Here is a 24,567-nt window from a genome sequence, read left to right on the forward strand (position 1 = left end):
ACTCTGCCCGGCCTGCTTGTACAGCCCCATACAGATGGTTGATTTGTCTTATCAGCTTTAAAGTTCCACTTCAGCCATTAGTCTTAGCAGCCTGAGGTTAAGTCTGTGGGTGGCCAGCAGGGCCAACCAGCCTTGGGTCCAGGCACTAGAAGAGAGGAAGTCTTCCATTCAGGCACAGGCTCCCCATCATCAGCTGTGCTGGGCCTCACACTCCCCAGCCTGAAAGCAGGAGACAGGAAGGCTGCAGGCATTGCTCGGAAACCCAAACCCATGTTTGCTTTCAGATTCTGCCAGTTTCCACAAGAAATCGTTCTCCAGATGGTAGAGAGGTGTCGAATAAGAAAACTGCAGTTACTTGCTCACCAGTACATGATCTCCAGTAAAGTCGAGTTCTACATCAGCGAGAGCTTGCCTGAGTACTTGGTGCCATACCAAGCAGAGCGGTTCCGCAGACTGGGGTAAGAAGGACACTCTGGGTGCACAGTGGTGGCACCGAGTGTGCCGGCTCCGTGGACTGTGCCCTGACCCTCCGTGACCCTCCTACACATGCTGGGATTTCATATGCTTAACAGGCACGGCCCGCATCTGTGGGGTTCAGGGGCAGCTGCTTCCAGGGCGGGAAGCTTTTCCCAAGCATGTTAACTGGAGCCTGCAAGGTCCTTATTTCAGGCCCTGTGGAGCTCTGTGGGAGTGGGGATGGCTTTGTCGACCGTACTTGAGCCGTAGCTTTCCTTTCAGCTATGTTTCCCTCTGTGACAATGAAAAGACAGGCTGCAAAGCCCGGGAACTCAAGTCTGTTTATGTGGATGCTGTGGGGCAGTTTCTTAAACTGATCTTTCACCAGAACCACGCCAACAAGTACAACATATATAATCAGGTGAGGTTGTGTGTGTGTGTGCTTGAGGCTCTGTGCTGACAGCACAGCCCACGGCCTGCACCCCTTTCCCCACAGCTCATCCACGCACAGACAGGTGCTCTCACAGGAGTGGTTGTAGGGGTGGCTGTTGCTCTCTGCGCCCAGCTCTCCCATATGGCAGTGCTGGGCACGTGGTTACAGGGCGTACTAGAGCCTCTGACTGTCCCAGACTCAGATATAAAAGAGTGCAAAGGCTCCCGGAGGTTTTATGTCACCTGTGTGCAGTAGCTTGACTGTCTCCCTCGTGTTTTTGTTTGCTGAGAGCATATGTGACTGACTGGCAGCCTGTCGCCTTGGCAGCGTGACACCTGGGGCTTCAGCTGTCCAAGGCCAGTGCCGGGCCCAGCAGCACCTCCACTCCACCGCTCGAGCTGCTGCCTTGTCTTCCTTTCTGTGAACGAGTTGGGAGTGGGGAAAGCCGGGTCCATCTCTGTGGTAGAATGCTTGCCCAGCATGCTCAGGCCCTGAGTTCAATCCCGGGGACCCCATCCCACCCTGAAAGAGGAAATCAAGTTTGTCCAAACACCCTTGTGAGTGCACACACACACTTATGCCACTCGCTGCCCCTCTAAGGAGAGCAGGAGCCAGCCAGCCGTCACTCTGCCGTCGCAGGCAAATGAGCTGAGACATGGCTACATTACACGATGCATTGTCGCATGGCCTCACGGGAAACTGCAGCGACCATTTCTAATACCTTTTCTCCTTCCACCTCATCTGCACGTGTCACCAGCAGGAACTGACTAGGAGCTTGGGCCACAGTGATGGGTGGGGAAAAGAAGCAACTTCTCCACTAAGGGGGAGGTGAGAGTCAGCACCACGTGAAGTGGGCGGGGTCAAGTTAGTGGGTGCTGTGCACTCATCCTGGAGCTGGCTGCCTGGGAGACATGGGTAAAATTCTAGGTTAGCAATAATTGTTTAGAGACCTACAAACTGCAATCACTTGATGGAGCCTTAGAACAGCAGCACTCTCCTGAGCATCTCAGTTCTCTGCAGTAGTGTGGACCTTACTGCCAGTGCACTTGAGGATACACCATCATACCTGATGATACCACAGGCAAGAGTTAGCAAAAGGCTAAGGCACCTCAGACATTTCATATGAACTTCTGATAATGTAACTCTTCCTTAGGTGGCTTTGGTTGCAATAAATATCATTGGAGACCCCGCAGATCTGGGTGATGAGAACAATATTGTAAGTACAAAGATTAATTTCTAAAAAAAAAATAGAAATATATTTCTCATCACAAAATGTATCAATTCAGAAGCTATCATACAACTGTGACTGACTGTTCGATAAGTTCCTAACCATCTTCCTTAAGGATTTCAGCTGCTCATGCAGAAGACCAGGACCACTGAGCCTTGCTGACTCCTCTCTATTAAGCAGTTGTAAATTAAGAGTTGTGTCCATTGTTTGCTGAGAGTCTAAGATGATATTTTGTTCCCAAAGGACTCTAGGGAGAAGCTGATCGACCACTACCTGGGCCACAGTCCCCACAATCCTGAGGACCCAGCCCTAGATGGAACTTTTGCTGGGTAAGACCCCCCTTCCCCCCCCCATTCCTCCACAAGATACTTCACAACTCCTCAGTTAGGTCAGGCGAGAGCAGAGGAGGCACTGGTCAGGTTGTCCTGTGTGCATGCAGAGACTAAGGTGAGTGTGCCTTTGCATACCTACCCTGCTGCTCTCGAGAGATGCTTCAGTTCTTTGTGTCCAGAATTAGCCAAGGTCCCTGAGAGCAGTGACACCCTGTCCGCCGTGCCTTAGCTCTGGGGCATGTGAAGGCCAAGTACACCCTTACCTCTGTCACCACTGGTCAGCTCCTTCCTGGTGGCCACACCAGGTTTCTGCTCTCCCTGAAGCCTGAGCCTACAAAACAGCCACAGCAAACGGTGGCGTGCTTTGACAGAGCTTCCATCTTTAGTAGTGTGTCTGGTCTGGCCCCCTGGCCCCCAGGATGCTGTGAAGGCAGAGGCAGAGGGCTATCAGAAGCCTGCCTGAGTGTTAGTGCCGAGATTCATTGTGTGAGAACCTGGCTTGACTCTGTGGGATTGCAGAAGAGTGGGCATGTTCCTGGCTATGGAATTGTGGGATTTTGTGTGTGTGTGTGTGTGTGTGTGTGTGTGTGTGTGTGTGTGTTTCTTAAAAATAAAACCTTTGTATTGGTTTCTGGGACATCACGGCAAAGTGGTGTAGGCTTGCAAGCACAGTCAACAGACAGTTAATGTGTGCTGTGTTAACCCTCTCATTACTGATGGAAGGGTTGTCCATCGTATTATCAGTCACTGGGCTGGCAGGCAAAGGGCCTGATTAGAGGTGGAGAAACAGCAGAAGGGAGCCTGGGGAATTTTAAAGACAGCATGTGTCCCAGTGCCACTTGACCTTATTAAAGTTTTCCAACCAAACTCTTTGTTACAGATAATACTTATATAAACTTAACCTATATATAAAATACCCAAGTCACAGCTTGCATTTGGGTTACTTTATGCAGCTGATGTAACAGATGTAAGGACCTGAAACTGGTCCCCTGGGCGTGTGCGGCGTGGCCAGGCACGTGCTACTGCGGCACTTTCTCACCTGGCACAAAGGTACTTCACGCCATGCTTAAGATCTAAGAGTGGCAGTGGTAACCACAGGAAGGTCGTGGTGCCGAGTATGCCTGAGGCCTGCCTGACATGCAGCCCAGGGAAGCACCAGGAACAGGAGCCCCCGTAGCTCATGGCTGCAGCCTGACCAACCCGAGTCCCTCCCTCAGGAGGGAGGGAGGCCCTGTGAGCAGCTCTGAGGCCTTGTCTAACCTCCTCTGTGTGTTGAGCAGGAGCCCTTGACTCCCCTGAACTGAAGGCGTCATCTCCCTCTTAGGAGATCTGACTACATCTCTCCGCTTGATGACTTGGCGTTTGACATGTATCAAGACCCCGAGGTTGCCCAGATCATCCGCAGGCTGGACGAGAGAAAACGGGAGGCTGTCAGGAAGGAGCGCTACGACCACGCAAAGAGACTGAAGCAGGCGATCGCTGACTTGCAGAAGGTACAGCTCTGGGGACGCGCCCTCATCTGCCCAGGTGGGGTCTCTGCAGCACCACCCAGAAGGGCTCCTGATGGCTGAGGAGCAGAGATGGAGTTAGAGTCCTGGCCAGGGAGCGTTGGGGATCAGTGAGCCAGAGTCTGCTGCTCCTGTCTGGGTTTGGCTTGGGCCTGTGTGGGGCTCCTGAGTGCCAGGTGTTGAGACAGCATGCAGCACAGACCCCCTGACCCACGCGTGTCCTATGAGAGCAGATGCCCACGTTGTGTGCTGCAGGTCGGTGAGCGCCTAGGGCGCTATGAGGTGGAGAAGCGCTGTGCGGTGGAGAAGGAAGACTACGATCTGGCCAAGGAGAAGAAACAGCAGATGGCTCGATACCGTGCCCAGGTGTACGAACAGCTGGAACTGCATGGCCTTCTGCAGGGCGAGCCAGAGGTCAGAGCGGGCCACGGGGTGGGGGCACGTGGGAGAGAGTGAAGGGATGGTCAGGGTTTGCTCAGGCTCCCTGAGGGCCAGGCAGGTGCTCTGTGTCTTGAGCAATCAGCAGGTCTCTGCTGTAAGGGGATCCCCTAGAGTTCACAGAGCCCAGGGTCAGGAAGGTCAAGGCCTTAGGATCCCCCAGACTGGTCTCCATATTGTATGGGGTGTGGTACCTGTACCACGTGCCATGGATATGAAACCCACTGGGAGTCTGATTGGGGAGAGACAGACTTCTAGCAAGACACTCTGTCTGTAATCTTACAGTTCATGCAGACAGATAATGACTACATGGCAGGTGAGGGAGAGGGTGCTCAGTGCTGAGTACAGGTGACGGAGAGGTGCTGCGTGCTAAGTACAGGTGAGGGAGAAAGTGCTCAGTGCTGAGTAAAGGTGAGGGAGAAGGGCTCGGCACTGAGTACAGGCTGCCAGTCCTCCCCAGTCCCACTCTCTAGGCTGCCAGCCTCAGGCACCTTCCTTCCAGGTAGAAACATAGACCAGTGTGAACCCCGGGGTGCTACTTTGGGCAGACCCTGCCTGGAAGCTTTACCTGTCCACATTGTGCATAATCACTTGACCGGCTGTGAACTGCAGGGCCTGGTTCTGAACCCAGGGCCTTGCCCATTGTGCTGCCTCTAGCACACACTGCCCAAGCACCCATGGCCAGGCTACGTCAGGTGTGTGGCTCTGCTCTGTGCTCTGCACTGTAACTGTGGCACACAGCTGAGGAGGTGCCACGGCCCTGGGACTTAGATCCACCCATTATGTGCTCGTGAGTTGTTCTTACTGTCGGGCCCTCTCAGCACAGTCTTCCTTCAGTCAGGTGACCTGCAGCCGTCACACCCTTTGTCCCATCTCCCTCCAGACGCAGAGGCCGTTCGCCTTGCCCCTCCAGCCCCTTGCATCTCCCAGCAGTCCCCAGCACTGGAAGGCCGTGTCCTCACTCCCTCGCACAGAAGAGCTGGTTGTTGAAGACACGTTTACTGGCCCCGTTCTCCAGGAGAAGCCCTTGGCATCTTCTCCTCGGCATTCAGCAGCAGATCAGTCCCCACCTGCTGCAGGCCCCGCCCTAAGGAGCCATGTAAGTTCCTCTCCTGAAGTGTGACAGTCTGCAGCACATGGGTCGTCCCAGGTGCTAACCTCAGGACAGGTACATGCCTCCTACAGGACCAGCCCTCCCTGCATCCAGGAGGGAGCTGGAACATGACCAGAGCAGAGCAAGAGAGGGCAAAAGCCCGTTGGCCGCACCCAGAGAGGCACGTCTGTAGTCCAGCCTGCCAGGCCCTCGGCTCTGCACGGGGCGGTGGCCTCACAAAGTATCTTTTGAGCCCCTGATTTTTCTGAAAGAAAATACATACATCCACCTCAAGCATGACTCCGGGGTGTGAGAGAGAGCACATGTGAGGTGCACATGCCTGGAGATCTAGAGCAGAGGCAGGACTGCAGCCAGGTCAGCTTAGACTGCATAGCAGGTACTGGGATGTCCAAGGCCACAGAGTGATCCTGTCTCAGAACAAACAGGTAAATCCCGCTGTGCATACTTCCCACATAGCACTATGTGTCCATGGTCAGCGTACCTTTAGAACAGCATTGTGACAGGAACCCTAAGAAAACTGGACTTTGTACTGACTGTTCTAATGAGGCACATAACAGGTCCTGTGGGTTCCAAGATTGGTTTGACTCAAGAGCTCCAGTCTCATCAGAAGCCTGGTTTCTTCCTGTCACTTGATTCTCCGGCTCCTATATCCCTCTGCTACCCACTGCCAAAGGAAAACATTTGCCAAGGGGTCCTCACTTCAGTCCTGCTAGATCCCCCCTCAGCTGATCACACGACAGGTGGTCCTCTGAGGCAGCCCCAGAGCAGAGGAGATGCCCATGCGGCCTAGCCAGACCACCTGTGTTCGCTCAGGGTTGGCACTTGTGATTTCAGACTCTGAGAAACATATTCTCACAGGTGCGCACTCACATGCTGTCTCAGGAAGGGTTGGGGACTTGTCACTGGGTGTCAGGACCCAGTCAGGAATTCTCCCTCTTGGCTCTTACCACTGTGTGCTCACCTTTCTAATTCTGTGCCTTTGTCTGACGGGACATGGCTGTGAGGGCAGAAGGTCCATCCTCACTGCTGTGGGGGCAGCAAGAAAGGTGCCTGGCGAGTAACTGCTGGAGGGCCACAGACTGGGACTGCAGCTGTCCCCCAAGGAGCACCCCACAGGAAGCTCATTGCAGATTGCCCCACTGGAAGGCTGTGCTGGCTCTGAGACCTCCAGATAACGAGCGTATTTATCACTCTATGTAATACAGTAAAAGAACGTCAGCAGACTAATCTGAGAGATAATGGCTAGCATCCCTCCAAAAGGGCTGCAGCTTAGACAGCAATGGGAGGCTTCATCTGGTCTCTCCAGTTATAGTCCACTCATGGAAATTATTCTAATCTCATGCTACTCATACTTAGCAGACTAATCCCTTCAGACTCTCGCCTAGGAGCTCACCAGGCTGTGGAGCAGGCATCCTGGGCAGAGTCCCACACAGCGCCTCAGCCCCACAGCACCTGGCTCGCCTCTGCTTCCCTCACAGGAAGTCCTGCCCTATGACGAACGGCCTCTTCCTGTTACTCGAAAGCAGTTGGGGGAAGCATCTGCAGAGCCAGAAGTGAGAGAGACAGACAGCGATGTCCGGAGACGGGGTGTCTCGGGGGAACCAGAGCCCTTGACAGAGAAGGCCTTGAGAGAAGCCAGCTCTGCCATCGACATCTTAGGCGAAGCCTTGGTAAAAAAGGAAAACCAAGTTATGCACACAGTCACCATGACATGCACATGTGTGCATGTACACAAACAGCACACACAGAGAAAGAAAGGACAACAGCTGTGATTTTTTTTTAACTTGGTTTAATGTGTATGTATGTGTTTGTGTGTGTGTGTGTGTATGTGTGTGTGTGAGTATGAGGTCTGTGTGTTTATATCTGTGTGTCAATCTATGTCTGTGTGTGTGTGAGTATGAGGTCTGTGTGTTTATATCTGTGTGTCAATCTGTATGTCTGTGTGTGTGTGTGTGTGTGTGTGTGTGTGTGTGTGCACGCGCGCGCGCATCCTGCCATTCACATGTGGAGGTCAGCTGGCAGGAGTCCGTGTTCTTAGCGTGTTGGTTCTCAGGTCATTTCCCATTAGCATAGCTCCACCTGCAGACCCTACTAGAAAAGAGTTTAAAGTGCACAGTGGCAGGCAGCCTCTGCTCTGTGTGGTGCAGGGCAGGCCACCCCACTTCCTGAAGTGAGCAGACCTGCTGTCTCCTGACAGGTGGCTGGGGCCTACTCTAAGACGTGGTCCTGCCGGGAAGATGCATTGCTGGCATTGTACAAGAGGCTGATGGAGATGCCTGTTGGAACCCAGAAGGAAGACTTGAAAAACATGCTCAGAGCATCTGTCTTTCTCATCCGAAGAGCCATAAAGGACATTGTGACCTCAGTGAGTCCCTCAGCCTGCTGTCCCCAGGTCACCAATAGAACTGCGGCTTAGCGTTCAGTGAGACCAGGAAGGAGGTCTCTGAACCTCCTTCAAGAGGAGCAAGAGCTGGGTGAATGACAGGTGGGCGGGGCCGTCTCTGGCTGCACACTTCCTCAGCTATGCACAGCCTCTGTTTTCCCATCATCCTCAGGAGAGAGGCGGAGTCCCACAGACAGCACTAAGTTCTCCTTGGTTCTCTTGGGGGGCTGTGAGTCACCCTTGCCTCTGCATCTCTGAGCAGGCTTTAGAATGAGCACTGCAGACAGGACAGGTTGAGGACTGTTAGTTCAGGCTGGGGGGGCTGTCATCACACAGTCAGCAGCGTGAGTGATGAGGGAACGGGTGCGGTGCAGGGCTCCGGACGTGGGGTGCTGTATGTGGAAGCAGTTTATCTATCGTCTAGTATACATGTTTGCTGTTGACTTCCCCTTGAGCTCCCCCCCACCCCCACACACAGCTCATCTGTCTGTCTCATTTTCTTCAGGTTTTTCAGGCTTCATTGAAATTGCTGAAAATGATAATTACACAGTTTATCCCCAAGCACAAGCTGGGCAAACCTGACACGACGCACTGTGTGGAGAGAGCTGTCCCCCTTCTACTTGCCAGAACTGGAGACTCCTCTGCCCGCCTCCGTGTGATGGCTGTGAATTTTATCCAGGTCAGAACTCCCCTGTCTGTCACTGCCTTGTTGCTGTCTGACTCTGCCTTGCAAGGTTCTTCTGTCCTGCAAAGCCTCAGACATCTGCCCTCATGTTCCCCTAGTGCTGGAGGGATAGGCTCTGGGTAGACATAAGCTTTTGTTGTTGTTTTGAGACAGAGTCTCATTCTGTGATACTGGCTGGACTTGAGCTTCTTCGGACTCAGTGATCTCCTGCCTTAGCTCTCAGATTGCAGGCTCGATACCACACCCAGCTTATTGGAGATGGAAATAAGGAATGTATAAAGCTAGGCTGATGGCTCGGCAGTTAAAGCCATTGCTTGCTAACTCACAGTTAAGATCCCTAGAACCCAGGCTGGAGAGATGGCTCAGTGGTTAAGAGCACTGACTGCTCTTCCAGAGGTCCTGAGATCAATTCCCAACAACCTCATGGTGGCTTTCAACCACCTGTAATGGGATCTAACACCCTCTTCTGGTGTGTCTAAAGACAGCTAAAGTGTGCTTATATAAATAAAATAAATAAATCTTAAAAAAAAAAAAATCCCTAGAACCCATCTAAGTACCAGGTAAGCATGGCGGCTTGCCTCAGGCCCAGACCTGGAAGGTGCAGCTAGTATCCATGGCGAGTCTAGCCAAGTCAGCAGTCACTAGGTCTGATTCGGAGACCCTGCCTCAAAATCAAGTGGAAGAGCTGTGTAGGAAGATCCCTGAAATCAGCCTTGGGCCTCCTCCTCATGCCTGCGCACACATGCCAACAGGCATCCACACATGTATGTACACCATTCACACAAACGAAAGAAAGGGTTGTGAGATGATGGCTCAGTGGGTGAAAGGAGCCTCACACCCAGCCTGAGTTCAGTCCCTGAGGTGACCCACAGGGTTGAAGGGAGCCTCTGCCCACCACGCACTCTCACCCACACTCACACAGAACAAATGCACATAGACACACTCACACATAAAAAATAAACTTTCAAAATCATCAGGTTAACTGTCCCTGAGCCTCCCCCACCACTTGTTTCAGGAACCTGCCGTCCTGATGCCCAGGGGCCATGTTTACTGTGGCTGTGCCCTTTGTACCCGAGCCGTCACTCATGGCCCAAGTACAAAGACAGGTTGTTTCCATGTGTCACACTGTGTGCTAAGTTCAAGGAGCCAGAGGCTCCACAGTGAGACCCTGTTACCACAAGGAAAGCAATGGGTGGAGCTTGTGTTCTTTCACTAGTGACCACACCGGCCAAAGAACTGTTGACTCTCAGTGCTCAAAGTCCGGCTGTCAGCCTAATCTCTTCCAAATCTTAAACTCAGATCAAGTCTCCATTGTGGTTGAGTAACATGAGGATGGAAGGAAGCCTGGGGCTATCATCGTTTTCTCTAAGCTTTCCCTAACTCTCCTGTTGCTTTCCTCTGCTTCAGGTTTGCGCCCTCTCTGATTCTTACCCAGAATCCCTAGCTCCCTCTCATAGCTCGCCTGTGGCTTGCTCTGTCCCTCACTTCCGTTTGCTCTCTCCGGGTTCAGTGTGACGTCATGCTAAGTTGTACTAAATGACCTCCAGCAGTTCACAAGCCATGCTGTGTCCTGCAGGAAATGGCCTTGTTTAAGGAGGTGAAGTCTCTCCAGCTCATCCCAGCCTACTTGGTGCAGCCGCTGAAGGCAAATGCTTCCGCTCATCTGGCCATGAGCCAGGTGGACCTCCTGGCCCGGCTGCTGAGAGACCTGGGCACCGAGAGCTCGGGCTTCACTGTGGACAATGTGATGAAGGTGAGCCCGCCTCATGCGGTACCACACTGACCCCAGCTCCACAGTGTAGAGCAAGGCCATGTGACGAGAACGTGGGGGGCGGCTGGGGTCTTCCTGCTGTTTCTACCCTAACTGGTGAGAGGGTAGAGTGCACAGGTGGCCATCAGCAGTGGGGAGCAGACCAAGTCCTTACCTGACAGGCATGAAAACCCAGGTTTGACCCACAACATCACATACGACTGCCTGTACACTTCTGTAAGCTCAGCTATCCCGGCACTACCTCCCCACCACATGGAAAAAGCAAAGCACTCACTGGACCCAAGTGTTCGTGTGCCCAACAGCGCAGAGCTCTGGGAGACTTCCTCCGTGTGCCTGACAGTGCAGAGCTGTGGGAGGCTCCCTCCGTGTGCCCCAACAGTGCAGAGCTGTGGGAGGCTCCCTCTGTGTGCCCAACAGCACAGAGCTGTGGGAGGCTCCCTCCGTGTGCCCTGACAGCGCAGAGTGCAGAGCTGTGGGAGGCTCCCTCTGTGTGCCCTGACAGCGCAGAGCTGTGGGAGGCTCCCTCCGTGTGCCCTGACAGCGCAGAGCTGTGGGAGGCTCCCTCCGTGTGCCTGACAGTGCAGAGCTGTGGGAGGCTCCCTCTGTGTGCCCAACAGCGCAGAGCTGTGGGACGCTCCCTCCGTGCGCCCCGACAGCGCAGAGCTGTGGGACGCTCCCTCCGTGCGCCCCGACAGCGCAGAGCTGTGGGAGGCTCCCTCTGTGTGCCCCGACAGCGCAGAGCTGTGGGAGGCTCCCTCCGTGTGCCCCGACAGCGCAGAGCTGTGGGAGGCTCCCTCTGTGTGCCCAACAGCGCAGAGCTGTGGGAGGCTCCCTCCGTGCACCCCGACAGCGCAGAGCTGTGGGAGGCTCCCTCTGTGTGCCCAACAGCGCAGAGCTGTGGGAGGCTCCCTCCGTGTGCCCCGACAGTGCAGAGCTTTGGGAGGCTCCCTCTGTGTGCCCAACAGCGCAGAGCTGTGGGAGGCTCCCTCTGTGTGCCCAACAGCGCAGAGCTGTGGGAGGCTCCCTCCGTGCACCCCGACAGCGCAGAGCTGTGGGAGGCTCCCTCTGTGTGCCCAACAGCGCAGAGCTGTGGGAGGCTCCCTCCGTGTGCCCCGACAGCGCAGAGCTGTGGGAGGCTCCCTCCGTGTGCCCCGACAGTGCAGAGCTGTGGGAGGCTCCCTCCGTGTGCCCTGACAGCGCAGAGCTGTGGGAGGCTCCCTCTGTGTGCCCAACAGCGCAGAGCTGTGGGAGGCTCCCTCCGTGTGCCCTGACAGCGCAGAGCTGTGGGAGGCTCCCTCCGTGCGCCCCGACAACGCAGAGCTGTGGGAGGCTCCCTCCGTGCGCCCCGACAGCGCAGAGCTGTGGGAGGCTCCCTCTGTTTGCCCAACAGCGCAGAGCTGTGGGACGCTCCCTCCGTGCGCCCCGACAGCGCAGAGCTGTGGGAGGCTCCCTCCGTGTGCCCCGACAGCGCAGAGCTGTGGGACGCTCCCTCCGTGCGCCCCGACAGCGCAGAGCTGTGGGAGGCTCCCTCTGTGTGCCCCGACAGCGCAGAGCTGTGGGAGGCTCCCTCCGTGTGCCCCGACAGCACAGAGCTGTGGGAGGCTCCCTCTGTGTGCCCAACAGCGCAGAGCTGTGGGAGGCTCCCTCCGTGCACCCCGACAGCGCAGAGCTGTGGGAGGCTCCCTCTGTGTGCCCAACAGCGCAGAGCTGTGGGAGGCTCCCTCCGTGTGCCCCGACAGCGCAGAGCTGTGGGAGGCGCCCTCCGTGCGCCCCGACAGTGCAGAGCTATGGGAGGCGCCCTCCATGTGCCCCGACAGTGCAGAGCTGTGGGAGGCACCCTCCGTGTGCCCCGGCAGTGGAATGCTTGTCTCCTCTTGGCCTTGCATTTATTTTCCAAGTCTTCGAAGTATGCTCAGGTTGCTTTTGTGCTGGGAAAAGTTAATTTTGTCGTTCAGACAATTGGTAGCTGAGCTGACACTGCTTTCTTTGCAGTTTGCGGTGAGCGCCCTAGAGCATAGGGTGTATGAAGTGCGAGAGACTGCAGTCAGAATCATCCTGGACATGTACAGGCAGCACCCAGCCCTCACCCTGGAGCACCTTCCTCCAGACGACAGCTCCACGCGCAGGAACCTTCTCTACAAAGCCATTTTTGAGGGGTTTGCTAAGATAGACGGCAGGCCAACCGAGGCTGAGGTGAGGGTGAGTAGTCCTTCCTGGACTGATGAGACTGCAGTCTGCACTTCGGAAGTAACCTGGAACATAAACCAGTCATGCTGACTCACTCCTGTGATCTCAGCACTGGGAGGCTGAGCCAGGGGCATTGCTGGGAACACTGGCCAAGCTGGGAAGCTGGGGGTGTGGGGGGGGGCGATCGGGGAGGGAGGGAACAGTGCTACCGAGACATGAGCTGGGCTCTTTCTTAAGGAGCCCCATGTGGAGAAGCACAGTCTGAGGTGAGAAGCAGCCCCGAGCAGGGCTCTGGCCTGTGCATGTCCTGCCTGTGAGCTGAGACCAGCAGTGCCCTGTCTGGGAAGAGCAGGGTAGCAATGTACTAGCTTTTAGTAAACTGCTGGTGAATTTACTTTTAATATAAATTATATTCTCTCTCTCTCTTTTTTTTTTTAGAATTATTTACTTATTATAAGACATTGTGGCTGTCCTCAGACACCCCAGAAGAGAGAGTCAGATCCCATTACAGATGGTTGTGAGCCACCATGTGGTTGCTGGGAATTGAACTCAGGTCCTCTGGAAGAGCAGTCAGTGCTCTTAACTGCTGAGCCATCTCTCCAGCGCCCATAAGTTGTATTCTTATCATCAAATTTAGATGCTATAAATTGTCTCCCAGTGTCTGAAGCTACCCCAAAGGCTCTTCTAATGTGGAAAAAAAAATTTTTTTTAAACCAGACCCAGAAAAGAGTAGCCACAAAAGAAACAGAAAAGCAAAAGAAAGAAGAGATGAAGGCTCTGCAGGGTCAGTCAGCAGAACTGAGAGAGACCCAGGCTGGAGTCCAGGTGAGGTCACCCGAGTGTGCGGGGCTGGGGAGGCTGGGGAGGGGTGCGGTGCGGACGGCACCCTTACTTTTAGGTTGGTTGTGGGATAACTAAAAGAAGCCTGACTGGGCCTGGGCCTTGGGTGTCCCACGTCAATCACTAGCCCACTCTGTGGCTGCTATGGGGCCCGAAGGGTCAGTCTGTTGCCCACCCTGAAAGCGGCCTGCAGCTGAAGGTGTGATTTCAGTCATGCAAGAAAATTCACCAGGCACTGTACTTGAGGCCTCTCTGAGGGCTGCTAGGGCTGTGGTAGGAGCAGGCTCTGTGTAGAGTAGAAAGGTTTCTGACCATTAATTGTGCAGTTAAGTTCCTGAAGTTAAAAGTGGGCTGTGGGGGGGGGATCTTCACTGCCAGACCTGATGACCTGAGTTCAGTCCCTGGGACCCACATGGTAAGTGGAGAAATGACTCCCAGAAGAGGTCCTCTGAGCTCTGTGCTGGCACCAGGCTCACCCTGCCGCTGCTTGAACCCGTGGCCACAGCTGCTGCACACTCCAAGGATGCTGAGAGCTGGGCAGAGGTCTCATATGCTGCTCACTACACAAACATGAATAAAACAAGTGGAAAGGCAGCAAACACATCTAAATGTATTTACTCAAGAAGGGCTGAAGGTCCCCAAACCTTCCCAAAAGGCCAGTGTGAGAGGACCATGTGGACAACAGCAGAGAGACTGGAGCTGCTGCCTCCTGTCCCCTGTCAGCTGCAGCTGCCTCCTGTCCCCTGTCAGCTGCACACACGCCGCAGCCCGCCTCTGACCTTGTTCTCTTTGTGTCTTAGGAGAAGGAAAGCGAGGCTGTGAAGCTCAAGAGTCAAGGTGAGTAGATCCCCAGGGCAGCTCCACGCAGGGAGCCTGGCCTGGCTGAGCGTGGCGGCACGCCGATCTAACCCCAGCTATCAGAGACCGGAAGGTCTCTTGTGAGTTTGGGGCCAGCCTGGGCTACATACCAAGTTTCAAATTCAAGACTATGAGAACAAAACAAAATCCCTTCCTTTAGCAGGCCAAGTGCCACCCTCATGAGCCTGGGGAATGGCAGGTGGCATGGGGAGGGCACGTGTCCCCCACTTAGTTACTTTTCTATTACTGTGGTATTATACCTAGGCAACTTAAAGAAGAAAAAGTTTATCTGGGGCTTGTGGTTTCAGAGGGTGAGCCCATGTGTATCAGGGCAGGAGCACGGCAGCAGGCAGGCCTGGTGCTGAAGCAGTAGCTGAGCACCCACATCTGATCCATGGGTACAGACAGACAGAAAGACAGACTGGGAAGCCCAACCCAGTGACATGCCTCCTGCAACAAGGCAGTATGTCCATGTCCTTCCCAAATAGTTCCACCAACTGGGGACAAGCATTCAGACACATGAGCCTGTGAGGGTCGTCATCACTCAAAGCACCACAGCGAGTTTGAGACTGCTCTGAACTGTATAGCAGGACTCACACACCAGGCTTACACACCAGGCTCACACACCAGACTCTGCACGTGTAGCTCACACCAGGCTCTGCATGTGCAGCTCACACACCAGGGCCTGCACGCGAGGCTCACACACCAGGACCTGCACACGAGGCTCACACACCAGGCTCTGCATGTGCAGCTCACACACCAGGGCTTGCACGCGAGACTCACACACCAGGGCCTGCATGTGCGGCTCGTGGCTGTGCAAGGGGTGGACAAAGTCCCAGCTTTGACCCCTAGCACTGAGGAAAAAGGGGAAAAAAACTTCTCTTGGCTCTACAGCCCTAATTGGATATGAATGTTGTATTGGATGCTTTACCATTGAATACCATTTTTAAAATGACATTTTTAAAAATTACTATTTTTTACTGAAACTTTAAACATTCCAACCAAATGTTACCTAAATTGTGCTCTTTTAATCTCCTCAGACTCTCATGGAAGAAAAGCCGCCCCACCCGACACTCCAGAAATCCCAGATAACCACTATTTGGATAAGTAAGTGATGCTACTTGGCTCTGCGGCAGGGGAGGCATGGAGAGGCTCTCAGCGAGGCTCCCAGGCTCACCCTGCTGACTCTGGACCCCTCTTCCTGATCCCAGAGCCTGGAGATTGCCCAAGCGGCTGCACACTGGCTTGGGCAGGCTTGTCACAGTCCCTCCTCCATCCCACAGCAGTTGCCCTGGGCATCCTGCTACAAAGAATGGCATGCAGTGTCCAGTGGCGGGTCCAGTCTTAAGGGACTGAGCTGTCCTCCAGCTCGGCTGTGACGTATGCCTTACAGTAGGACTGTGCCAGCGAGCTCACACCAGAGGGGTCTTAAGCTCTTTATCCTGCTTGGTGAGGGCCCTGTGCAAGAACCCTGAGCCCTGCTGTCCTTCCCAGGAGGGGCAGCCTGCCCGTGGAGCACCGGGCACTTCAGGACAGGAGGGGTCCAGAGAGTCCTGAGTCCAGTGCAGTCATGCTTGTGTGGTCACAGTGGCCAGAGCCTGGCCTTCACCTCCATCTTTCTGTTTCATTGTAGTCTGTGTATCTTTTGTGGGGAGAGGAATGAGTCCTTCACAGAAGAGGGCCTGGACCTCCACTACTGGAAGCACTGCCTCATGCTGACCAGATGCGACCACTGCAGGCAGGTCAGGAGCTGGGCACGGGCCATGGCTGCTCACAGGTGACTGCTCGGCTGAGTCAGGGGCTAAGACAAGGGCACAGTTAGCACACCAAGTTTAGAGAAAAAGACCAAAGCAAAGTAGCCCAGATCTTAGAGGCTCCAAAAGAAAACTCAAGAGAACAGAGAAGTCTGTGCTGTGGCCCAAAGTGACAAGCATGTCAGCCACTGTCTCCCTGACCGCCTGCTCTCAGGCGTCCCAGTCCCACTCTGATAGCGCTCACAGCATTTGTGCAAGTGCAATCCTGCGCGTGGCCTGTGCTCTCTGTGTGGCTTGCCTTCTGCCATGCACATGCTTGCACAGACCACAACTGATTCATGGTATGACTGTCTGAGTTCAGGACTGCTGGTTACAGCCTTGCTGCCGCCCATTTCACACTGCCTTCCTCCTGGGAAACCAAGAGCTATCCATTGTCCCCAGCTGGGACACTGACTGTGATCCTCTAAGTCCGACTTAGCAGTTAACTTATTAGTTACTGTGGCTGACTCAGTGTTGTGTCACTGAAGTGTTCCCACTCCCATAACCCCACAGTCAGATGTCACTGCTACTGCAGCCCAGCACATGAGTGTTGGGTCGGACCAGGCATGGAGGGTAGAGCCTCACAGAATGCTTACAGGTCTGTGACTGTCACCCAGACCTCTCAGTCATGAGGTTCGTTTACTTCATCGTCATAACTATGGGGCCAAGGTACTCTGCAGGTCACATGGCCTCTGCCCCTGGACAACAGTCACAATAGGCCCGGAGAAGACTGCTACACCGCATCTCCCCCGAAGGCTCGCCTTCTCCCTGCCCTCTTCTGCTATGTTCCCAGAGCCTTCAATGTAAAACTGAGCCTTGGGCTACCAAACTGTTAGGTGGAAACTAAAACCAAATACTCACACCAACCTATGTAAGCAAAGAAACTTGTTTATGCTCTATAGACAGGCCAGCGCACAGGGCCCTGGGGTTCTTCATGTAGGCTGAATAGCCCTAGCACCTGGTTCGTGGGCACCGTCTACCATGCTGGTTAGGGTGTCTCTTCCTGGTGGCTGCGCCTCCCTCTTCCGTCCCTAATGTGGCTTAGCAGACTCTGGGACAAAGTCAAAGGGTAAACAGTCTTTTCCACTTAGCCAAGATCCAGAGAAAGCTACGTGCAAAGGCATTTGAGGTGAACAGCCATGTTGACTTTATCCTTCCACGCGTCACAGCAGTAGATGCATGTGCCCTCGGTGTTCGGCCCACTAGGAGCCTCTGAAGTAACTGGTGCTCGTTACAAAGGGAAGGCTCCCTTGACCACAGCTCACAATAGCCGTGATCTAGAGACATGGACACAAATGCTTAGAAGACAATCTGCGGACAGATCATTTAAGAAAGTGACAGTTCTCCCTCGTAGCCTGCATAGCAGGCCTGCTCTACTAAGGCAGCCAATGGGAAGCACCCTAGCTGGATCCCTCCGTGGCCTCCGACTACAGCATGTGGTGTCATGAGCAGTAGGGACTTACCGCAGGCTTCTGGCATGTAACCAATAATGTGTGGTGTGGCCCAACAGGGCCTCCTGGGCAACAGACTGTGGGGAGGCAGCCCCCTCCCGGCACTAAGGTGTTCCTCCAGGAGTAGCCGTATGGTTCCTGGGGTAGGGTGCCTTCTGCTTTCACACCCTTTTACTGCTCATTGGCAGTTGGCAGTTTGTACGATGATTTTCTAGGTCGTTTAAAAGGATATGAGACCTTTTTACTGAGGGGAAGGTCTCTGAAAGCCTCTTGGAAAGAAGCTGGGGTGGTTTCCACCTAATGGCCTTTCATTCCTCCACGGCAGCGGGCAGCAGCCATCATCGTCCATCCTGAGAGGCCCATGGGATTGCTGGGTCACTTCCTCTTGTGAGGCCAGGCCATCTCATTGTTTTTCCTTTGTCTATGGATAGGAAGGATCTTAGCAAGTTCTCATCTTACAGAGGCTCACGGGCATTGTCTTGCCTCATCCCAAACAGGTAGCCATGTGATATGCAGAGCCGTGGCCAGCTGCTGGCGCTGTCCCATGTGATACTTGAAGGCGTGTACGTCTCTGGTTGAGTGCCATGTTCTGGATGTCCTGTAAAAAAGCATGCCAGTCTGTACCACGTGAGGACAGGCGTGTTAAGATTGCCCCTTCAGACCCCAGCTTTCGACAGCTCAGCCTCAGTTGTAGACGGCTCTGATTACCCACAACGGGCAATGCAACTGCTTCTCCAGGACTCTCTTTTGAGTCTGTGTCTGTGGTCAGATTCTGATCTGCTGTGTCAATTTTCCTGGGGGATATACAGAAGCATCTGTTCACCTCCTCATAGAACACCAGCAAAACAACTCAGTCTAGCATGGTGAGCCAGCGAGGTCCCTGAAGGTATCACACCAGCTCAGGGAAAGGCTCACAAAAGCTGTGCCAGGAGCCTGCCTGGCTTGGAATGGCCTTGAAGTGGGACACAGCCTTGGGCATGGCTTTAAAGGCTGATGGTCTCTCACTTCTAGCTCTCTTAACTACACTGAAGGCTTGCTGATGACTTCTAAAAGAGTCTAAAAGCTTTCTTCTTATTCTCTGGTTAAAAACCACTGGCTTCTTTTTTAACTATGCTTTATTAAGCATTGTAACTGCACGTCACTTAACTCTGTGTGCTTAAGTAAGTACTGGGGAAGCTTAGCTCTTAACTCTATTGCTTGTGCTTTAATAAGTGCTAATATCTGGCAGTCAACACATGCTGTTTAGCAGCAGGGAATGGCGTGAAAGGAGTCACTGCTGGGACTTCTCTCTCTGGTGAGTCAGCCCAAAGCCTCTCTGGCTAAGCTGTGAACCAGAGAAGGAAAGGAAAGAATTAAGATGCTGTATACAGACATATGCTCAGACACATATTCATTCAAACCTTCATATACCCACGCTGTGGCCGGGCCTGACCGTCTGTCATGATCAACCTCACAAGTATTCATGCATGTTTATATATATACACATATACCTACATACGTGCATATAGAAAAACAGACATACACATTTGGATAGGTGGGTGGGTGGGTAGGTAGATGGATGGATGGGGCAGAACTCCCCAAGCCAAGCCATTCAACCAACAACTTTATTACTTTATTTCTTTTCTCAGGTCTTTTTATACCTTCTTAGACAAAAGTTTTTTAGAAAATTACTTCAGAGATAAAATGTTACATAGAATGGAGTTACAGAAAGATGTTGATATTAAATTCAGAGCAGTGCTTCATTATAATATGCTCATTATAAGTTCAAAGCAACCGTTTTCACATGGCCTTGCCTTATCCTAGTGCACACCTGTGGCTCCATCCTTACCACAGTGCACACCTGTGGCTCCATCCTTACCACAGTGCACACCTGTGGCTCCATCCTTACCACAGTGCACACCTGTGGCTCCATCCTTACCACAGTGCACACCTGTGGCTCCATCCTTACCACAGTGCACACCTGTGGCTCCATCCTTACCACAGTGCACACCTGTGGCTCCATCCTTACCACAGTGCACACCTGTGGCTCCGTCCTTACCACAGTGCACACCTGTGGCTCCGTCCTTACCACAGTGCACACCTGTGGCTCCGTCCTTACCACAGTGCACACCTGTGGCTCCGTCCTTACCACAGTGCACACCTGTGGCTCCGTCCTTACCACAGTGCACACCTGTGGCTCCGTCCTTACCACAGTGCACACCTGTGGCTCCGTCCTTACCACAGTGCACACCTGTGGCTCCATCCTTATCACAGTGCACACCTGTGGCTCCATTCTTGGACCTGAATGCTTTTCCTTAAGCACAAATTGTCCCAAGCCTTTTTATCCTTTTAGGGTAATTTTGAAAACTCATTGTATTTCTTATTATGCAGCATTTACTAAATATTTGGAGGAGTGGGCACATTCTGTTATTTTTGTTTTGTTTTGTTTGTTTGTTTTGGGTTTTTTGGTTTTTTTACAGGGTTTCTCTGTGTAGCCCTGGCTGTCCTGGAACTCACTATGTAGACCAGCCTCGAACTCAGAAATCCACCTGCCTCTGCCTCCCAAGTGCTGGGATTAAAGGTGTGCGCCACCACCGCCCGGCACATTCTGTTCTTGATTCTAACTTTATTACATCTTTCTAGCAACTAAACCATCTCTAAAAACCTTCTCCCTAAAATTAGTTGAACCAAATCAGGAATTCTATAGAGTCATTGTCTGTTTGTCTGTTTGCATCACTACAAGAGAGAACATCTGTGAAGGTCTGTAGAATCTGCTCAAAAGGGTAGGTCAGTATCTAGCGATTGTTATGTATTTAATAATAGCATTAATGGCAGGAATATTTCCTCAGATTTAATCTTCTCAGCCCTGCCTAGAGAAGCAAATCCATCGTAGAGTTTAGTCCATGGCAGAACCATCTCAGGATGATCGTCTGCTGGTTTTTAGCTTCCCCTAGATGGCTCTTGGCTCCAGTGATGTGTCACCTTCACTCAGCCGTCCCGTCCCTGTGTGATACTCTGGGGCTTCCTGGGGATGGCAGCTCCACCCAGGACCGTGTATCGGGCTGCCAGTGCTGTTTTTGCATCATTTTGTGGCCAGGACAATGGGTTCACAATGAGCACAGACATCTCTACGATGGCCGTGGTCATGGCCACAGCACTGTACTGGGCTGCACATCTAGCCTGGTCTGGTTGGGCAGGTGGCACCCAGGAGCACTGCAGAGTCCTGGCTACCTTACAGCTCACAGCAGTGAAAGAGAAGAGCACCTCTGCTCTCACCATGCTCCGTGTACGTGCTGCCCATGGCTGGGGTGGGCACCCTTTGTCTACTGGTCACTGCTATCTTTGCTAGGTGCCTGTCCATTGACACCCTCCCCTCTGGGTGCAGCCATGTGCAGGGCACCTGTGCCCCTCGTGCCATCTCTGTCTTTTCATTCCTCGCTGTCTTGTGACTGGAAGACTCTAAGTTCCCGCTGTCCCCTCCCAGTCTTTCCTAGAGTTCACACCCTGCTCTACTTCTGTCCTGCCTTGGGTCTCCCTCTTCTAAGGAGGAAGACAAGATGGGCAGAGTTCTGCTTCCTCTGCCACAGGAAAAAGTGAGAGAGGGCAGGGCTACTCTGTGCACACAGGGAAGAGTGAGCGTGAGGGCGGGGCTACCCTGTGCACACAGGGAAGAGTGAGAGTGGGCGGGGCTACCCTGTGCACACAGGGAAGAGTGAGAGAGGGCGGGGCTACTGTGTGCACACAGGGAAGAGTGAGTGAGGGCAGGGCTACCCTGTGCACACAGGGAAGAATGAGTGAGGGCAGGGCTACCCTGTGCACACAGGGAAGAGTGAGAGTGTGGGGCGGGCTGCCCTGTGCACACTCCCTCCTCCCCCTGGAAGCACAGATTCTGAAAGCCTTAGGTGGACAGCTGGCCTCTGCAGCAGTGTGTGGTGCCCTGGCTATTGTGGAAGGTATTCCTACTGTTAGACAGGTGAGACAATCCTATTTATGTGCACATTGTAAGAAATACTGGGAGCCAGAATTTGCACCCAGGGCCACTGCAGTCCCACCCCCACCATGGCCTCTACATGGCACTACGATGACTAGAACAGAAAGACCCAGGTCTCTCCAGAGTGTGTGAACACCGCCCTGAGGCTTGAAGACCAGGAGGACCCAGAGCTGCCCTGGTCTGCGGGTCCTGCACTGCTCCACGGAAGTCACTCTGCCTTCTTCCTTGGGTACAGGTGGTTGAGATATCCAGCCTGACAGAACACCTGCTGACAGAATGTGACAAAAGGGACGCATTTGGGAAGTGTTCCCGCTGCAGCGAGGCTGTCCCCAAGGAGGAGCTTCCTGGGCACATCAAAACTAAGGAGTGCAACCGTGAGTGCCACCAGAGTCCTCCTGGGCACCGTCAGGCACGGGCTTCGTGGGAGGAGATGCGCCCTTCCTCCCCTGCAGAAGGCTCATCCAAGTAACCAAGTCCTTTTTACTGAAACCATTGCAGCTGCCAAAGCGGAGAAGGTGGCAAACCGCTGTCCCCTGTGTCATGAGAACTTTGCTCCTGGAGAAGAGGTGAGAGGGGCCTGAGCTGAGACAATGGGGGTGGTGGACAGACAGACAGACATTTAGGATGGCTGCTGTGTGACGGACCCTGCTGCCTTTCTCACAGTCGTGGCCTCCATGTGTGCAGCAGGCTCCCCAACATCAGTCAGAGTCTGTGGCTGTTAACCATTTGGATTTACAGAATGTGCCCCATGGTGGTAAACAGCTCTCTTCCCACTCAATTCCATGCACTCCTCCTGTCCTGTGTAAGGAACACGGTGACAGACGGGGGTTTGGCATGTTCTTTGCCTCTGGTGTTTGGGTGTGTATGCAGGGCCTGAGGTAACCATAGATCTCCCCCTCTTTCTGACTGTCTGTCCAGCTCAGTGGCAGTGCCTGTAGAGTAGGTGCAGGACTCAAGACCATGTTCTCAGCACAAAGGAGATTTATTTGTCCCAGCCCGACAGAGAACAGGGTTGAGGGACAAAAAAACGAGAGATGGAGGAAGAGGGAGAAGGGGAGGGAACTAACTAATGAGTGGGGGAGAAGGGGGCATCTCAGAACTGTCTCTGGATAGAAGGGGGCCAGATATGGCCCATAGACAAATGGCAGTTTATAAATGTAAAAGGCAAAGCTCTGTGTTCGGATGAGCTATTTCAACTTTAATTAAGCGTGTTAATTAGGTGAGGCATGGGGCTTTTGATCTCTGGACTTCAGTGCTTTGATAGCTGGACCTTGGTAGTCAGCCTCAGGAGGAGGAAGTGGCCAAATAAGGGGATAGAGCTTGGTGGCTAGCCTTAGGAATGTCATCTAATGGTTGTTTTGGTTTTGGTTCCCTGGCTATCCTGGAACTCACTTTGTAGACCAGGCTGACCTCAAACTCACAGAAATCCATGCGCCCCTGCCTCCTGAGTGCTCAGATTAAAGGCGTGCACCACCACTGCACGGCTCATCTAACTGTTTTCAGCAAGACAGAGGGGTGGGAGAAAGGCGAGGCCTGCCAGAGCCCTGCTTGCCATGCTCAGGCCGGCCACGTCCCCCAGCACCTCCACGCCAGGCAGTTCAGAGGCCTGCTCTTGGCTTTACCTTTGCTCCAGGAAATGCCACAGAGTTCAACATTCTTTCCTGTCACCCTTTCTTCATCACGAGTGTGGTATGATCGAGACTTTTCCTGGGAAGACATAACATGCATCTATTTTTTACTTTTACTACAGGTAGGGAATCCCACAACAGTACAGGTACCACCAACGTCCAACTTGGTGAACCGTGAGTTATTTTAGGATAACTTAAAGGAATCTAGGTAGGGAGTTATTTGTAGAAGAAATAGCTCAGCTAAACCCACTCCGGCATGGGTGACATGTCACAGGCAGCTCAAAAAGCTGGAGAGATTTCCAAGTGATTAGGTTAGTCCAAGCCTCTTCTAAGTAGTTGGCTTGTTCCTGCCTCTTTCGGGCAGCTGGACTGGTCTCACAGTCTTCTTTTGAATTGTCTCCCTCCTGCTTACGGAGCTCCCGCTCAGATAGAAAGAAGCTGTTTCACAACACTGGCAGCTTCAGGAACGGCAGGCCTGCTCACTGGGCCATCTGCTTTATCACCTGGCTACGTTCACGAGTCAGAGTAGGTGTAGAGCCACGGCCAGCCCTGCCCTTATGGGTGATGGCCTCTGGACACTAAGGGTCCCTTCGCCTGCGCTCCTGAAGCTCTGGAGCTGATTCATAGCCTCAGGTAGTGTCCCTTCTGTCTAGATCAGCTGAGGGGTGTGTAGTCTCTGCAGGCCGCAGTGTGCAGCACACGGATAGCGGCTGCTGCTCAGCCACGCTGGGCAGAACTGGGACATTTACATGTGAGACCTGTCAGTGCACACCGCTGTCTCCCGTCCACACCCAGCCAGTGCACCCTTCTCAACTTGTCTTCCTGGCACCCCAGCATGTCCCGTCCCAACCTCAAAAGCCCTAAAGAAACAAAATTCTTGTGTCTACCCTAGGATAGCCTGGACAAAGCTGGAGTCAGTGAGTCCAGCCCCTTCTGCCATTATCTGGTACCTCAGGGTAACCCGAGTCAACATTCTGTGAGAGCCCAGGGCCGGGGATGAGTGAGCAGGGCCAGGCTGTTCTGGAGCCCAGGACGTAGCTGTCTGTCTGAACACCTGCTCAGACATGCTTGGATGCATTGTTTTCATCTCCTAGGTCTTGAGGCTTGGGTTCAAGCCTGTAAGAAGGCCTGTTCTGAGAACTGCGCAGGCGTGAGGCTGCCAGCACATGTTATGCTAAGAGGGCCCGTCCTCACCTGCAGACTCTGCCTCCGCTGCTCATTTGTGGTTCCAGAACCTTCCTTCTTCATCTCGATGGCCGTCTTTACTGGCCCACTTCCAACTGCCCATGGCCTTTCTCATTTCCCCGGGCTTCCCAACAGCAGCTTCCTGTGTCCCCTGCATGCCTGCTGTCAGCTGCCTCCTGTGTCCCCTCCGTGATGCCATCTGCCATGGACTAACACCTCTGTCTGCAGCTGTCTGCTGCTGCTTTCTTTCCCTGTTGTGGCTGTCTGTGCTGTGCAACACACCCCACTTAGCTGTATGTGACAAGAC

General features: G+C 53.5%; 1 protein-coding gene across 4 annotated transcripts in view; it reads left to right on the forward strand.

The window, feature by feature from the left end:
• The window catches only part of Cep104 (centrosomal protein 104), a 34,631-nt gene that overhangs the window by 7,096 nt on the left and 2,968 nt on the right, over positions 1-24,567 (forward strand). For 3 of the 4 annotated variants that reach the window (XM_052178309.1, XM_052178306.1, XM_052178307.1), the window contains exons 3-20: positions 285-458; positions 739-877; positions 2,043-2,105; positions 2,361-2,446; positions 3,774-3,942; positions 4,213-4,371; positions 5,279-5,494; positions 6,988-7,179; positions 7,707-7,874; positions 8,398-8,571; positions 10,154-10,330; positions 12,341-12,547; positions 13,253-13,360; positions 14,176-14,212; positions 15,274-15,340; positions 15,867-15,975; positions 21,683-21,821; positions 21,946-22,013. In XM_052178309.1, coding sequence (XP_052034269.1) covers positions 285-458; positions 739-877; positions 2,043-2,105; positions 2,361-2,446; positions 3,774-3,942; positions 4,213-4,371; positions 5,279-5,494; positions 6,988-7,179; positions 7,707-7,874; positions 8,398-8,571; positions 10,154-10,330; positions 12,341-12,547; positions 13,253-13,360; positions 14,176-14,212; positions 15,274-15,340; positions 15,867-15,975; positions 21,683-21,821; positions 21,946-22,013 — 2,452 coding nt within the window. The remainder of the gene's footprint in view (positions 1-284; positions 459-738; positions 878-2,042; positions 2,106-2,360; positions 2,447-3,773; positions 3,943-4,212; positions 4,372-5,278; positions 5,495-6,987; positions 7,180-7,706; positions 7,875-8,397; positions 8,572-10,153; positions 10,331-12,340; positions 12,548-13,252; positions 13,361-14,175; positions 14,213-15,273; positions 15,341-15,866; positions 15,976-21,682; positions 21,822-21,945; positions 22,014-24,567) is intronic. The other variant, XM_052178308.1, reaches the window with a different exon arrangement.

Source organism: Apodemus sylvaticus, chromosome 3 (assembly GCF_947179515.1).
Source record: "Apodemus sylvaticus chromosome 3, mApoSyl1.1, whole genome shotgun sequence".
Lineage (NCBI taxonomy): Eukaryota > Metazoa > Chordata > Mammalia > Rodentia > Muridae > Apodemus > Apodemus sylvaticus.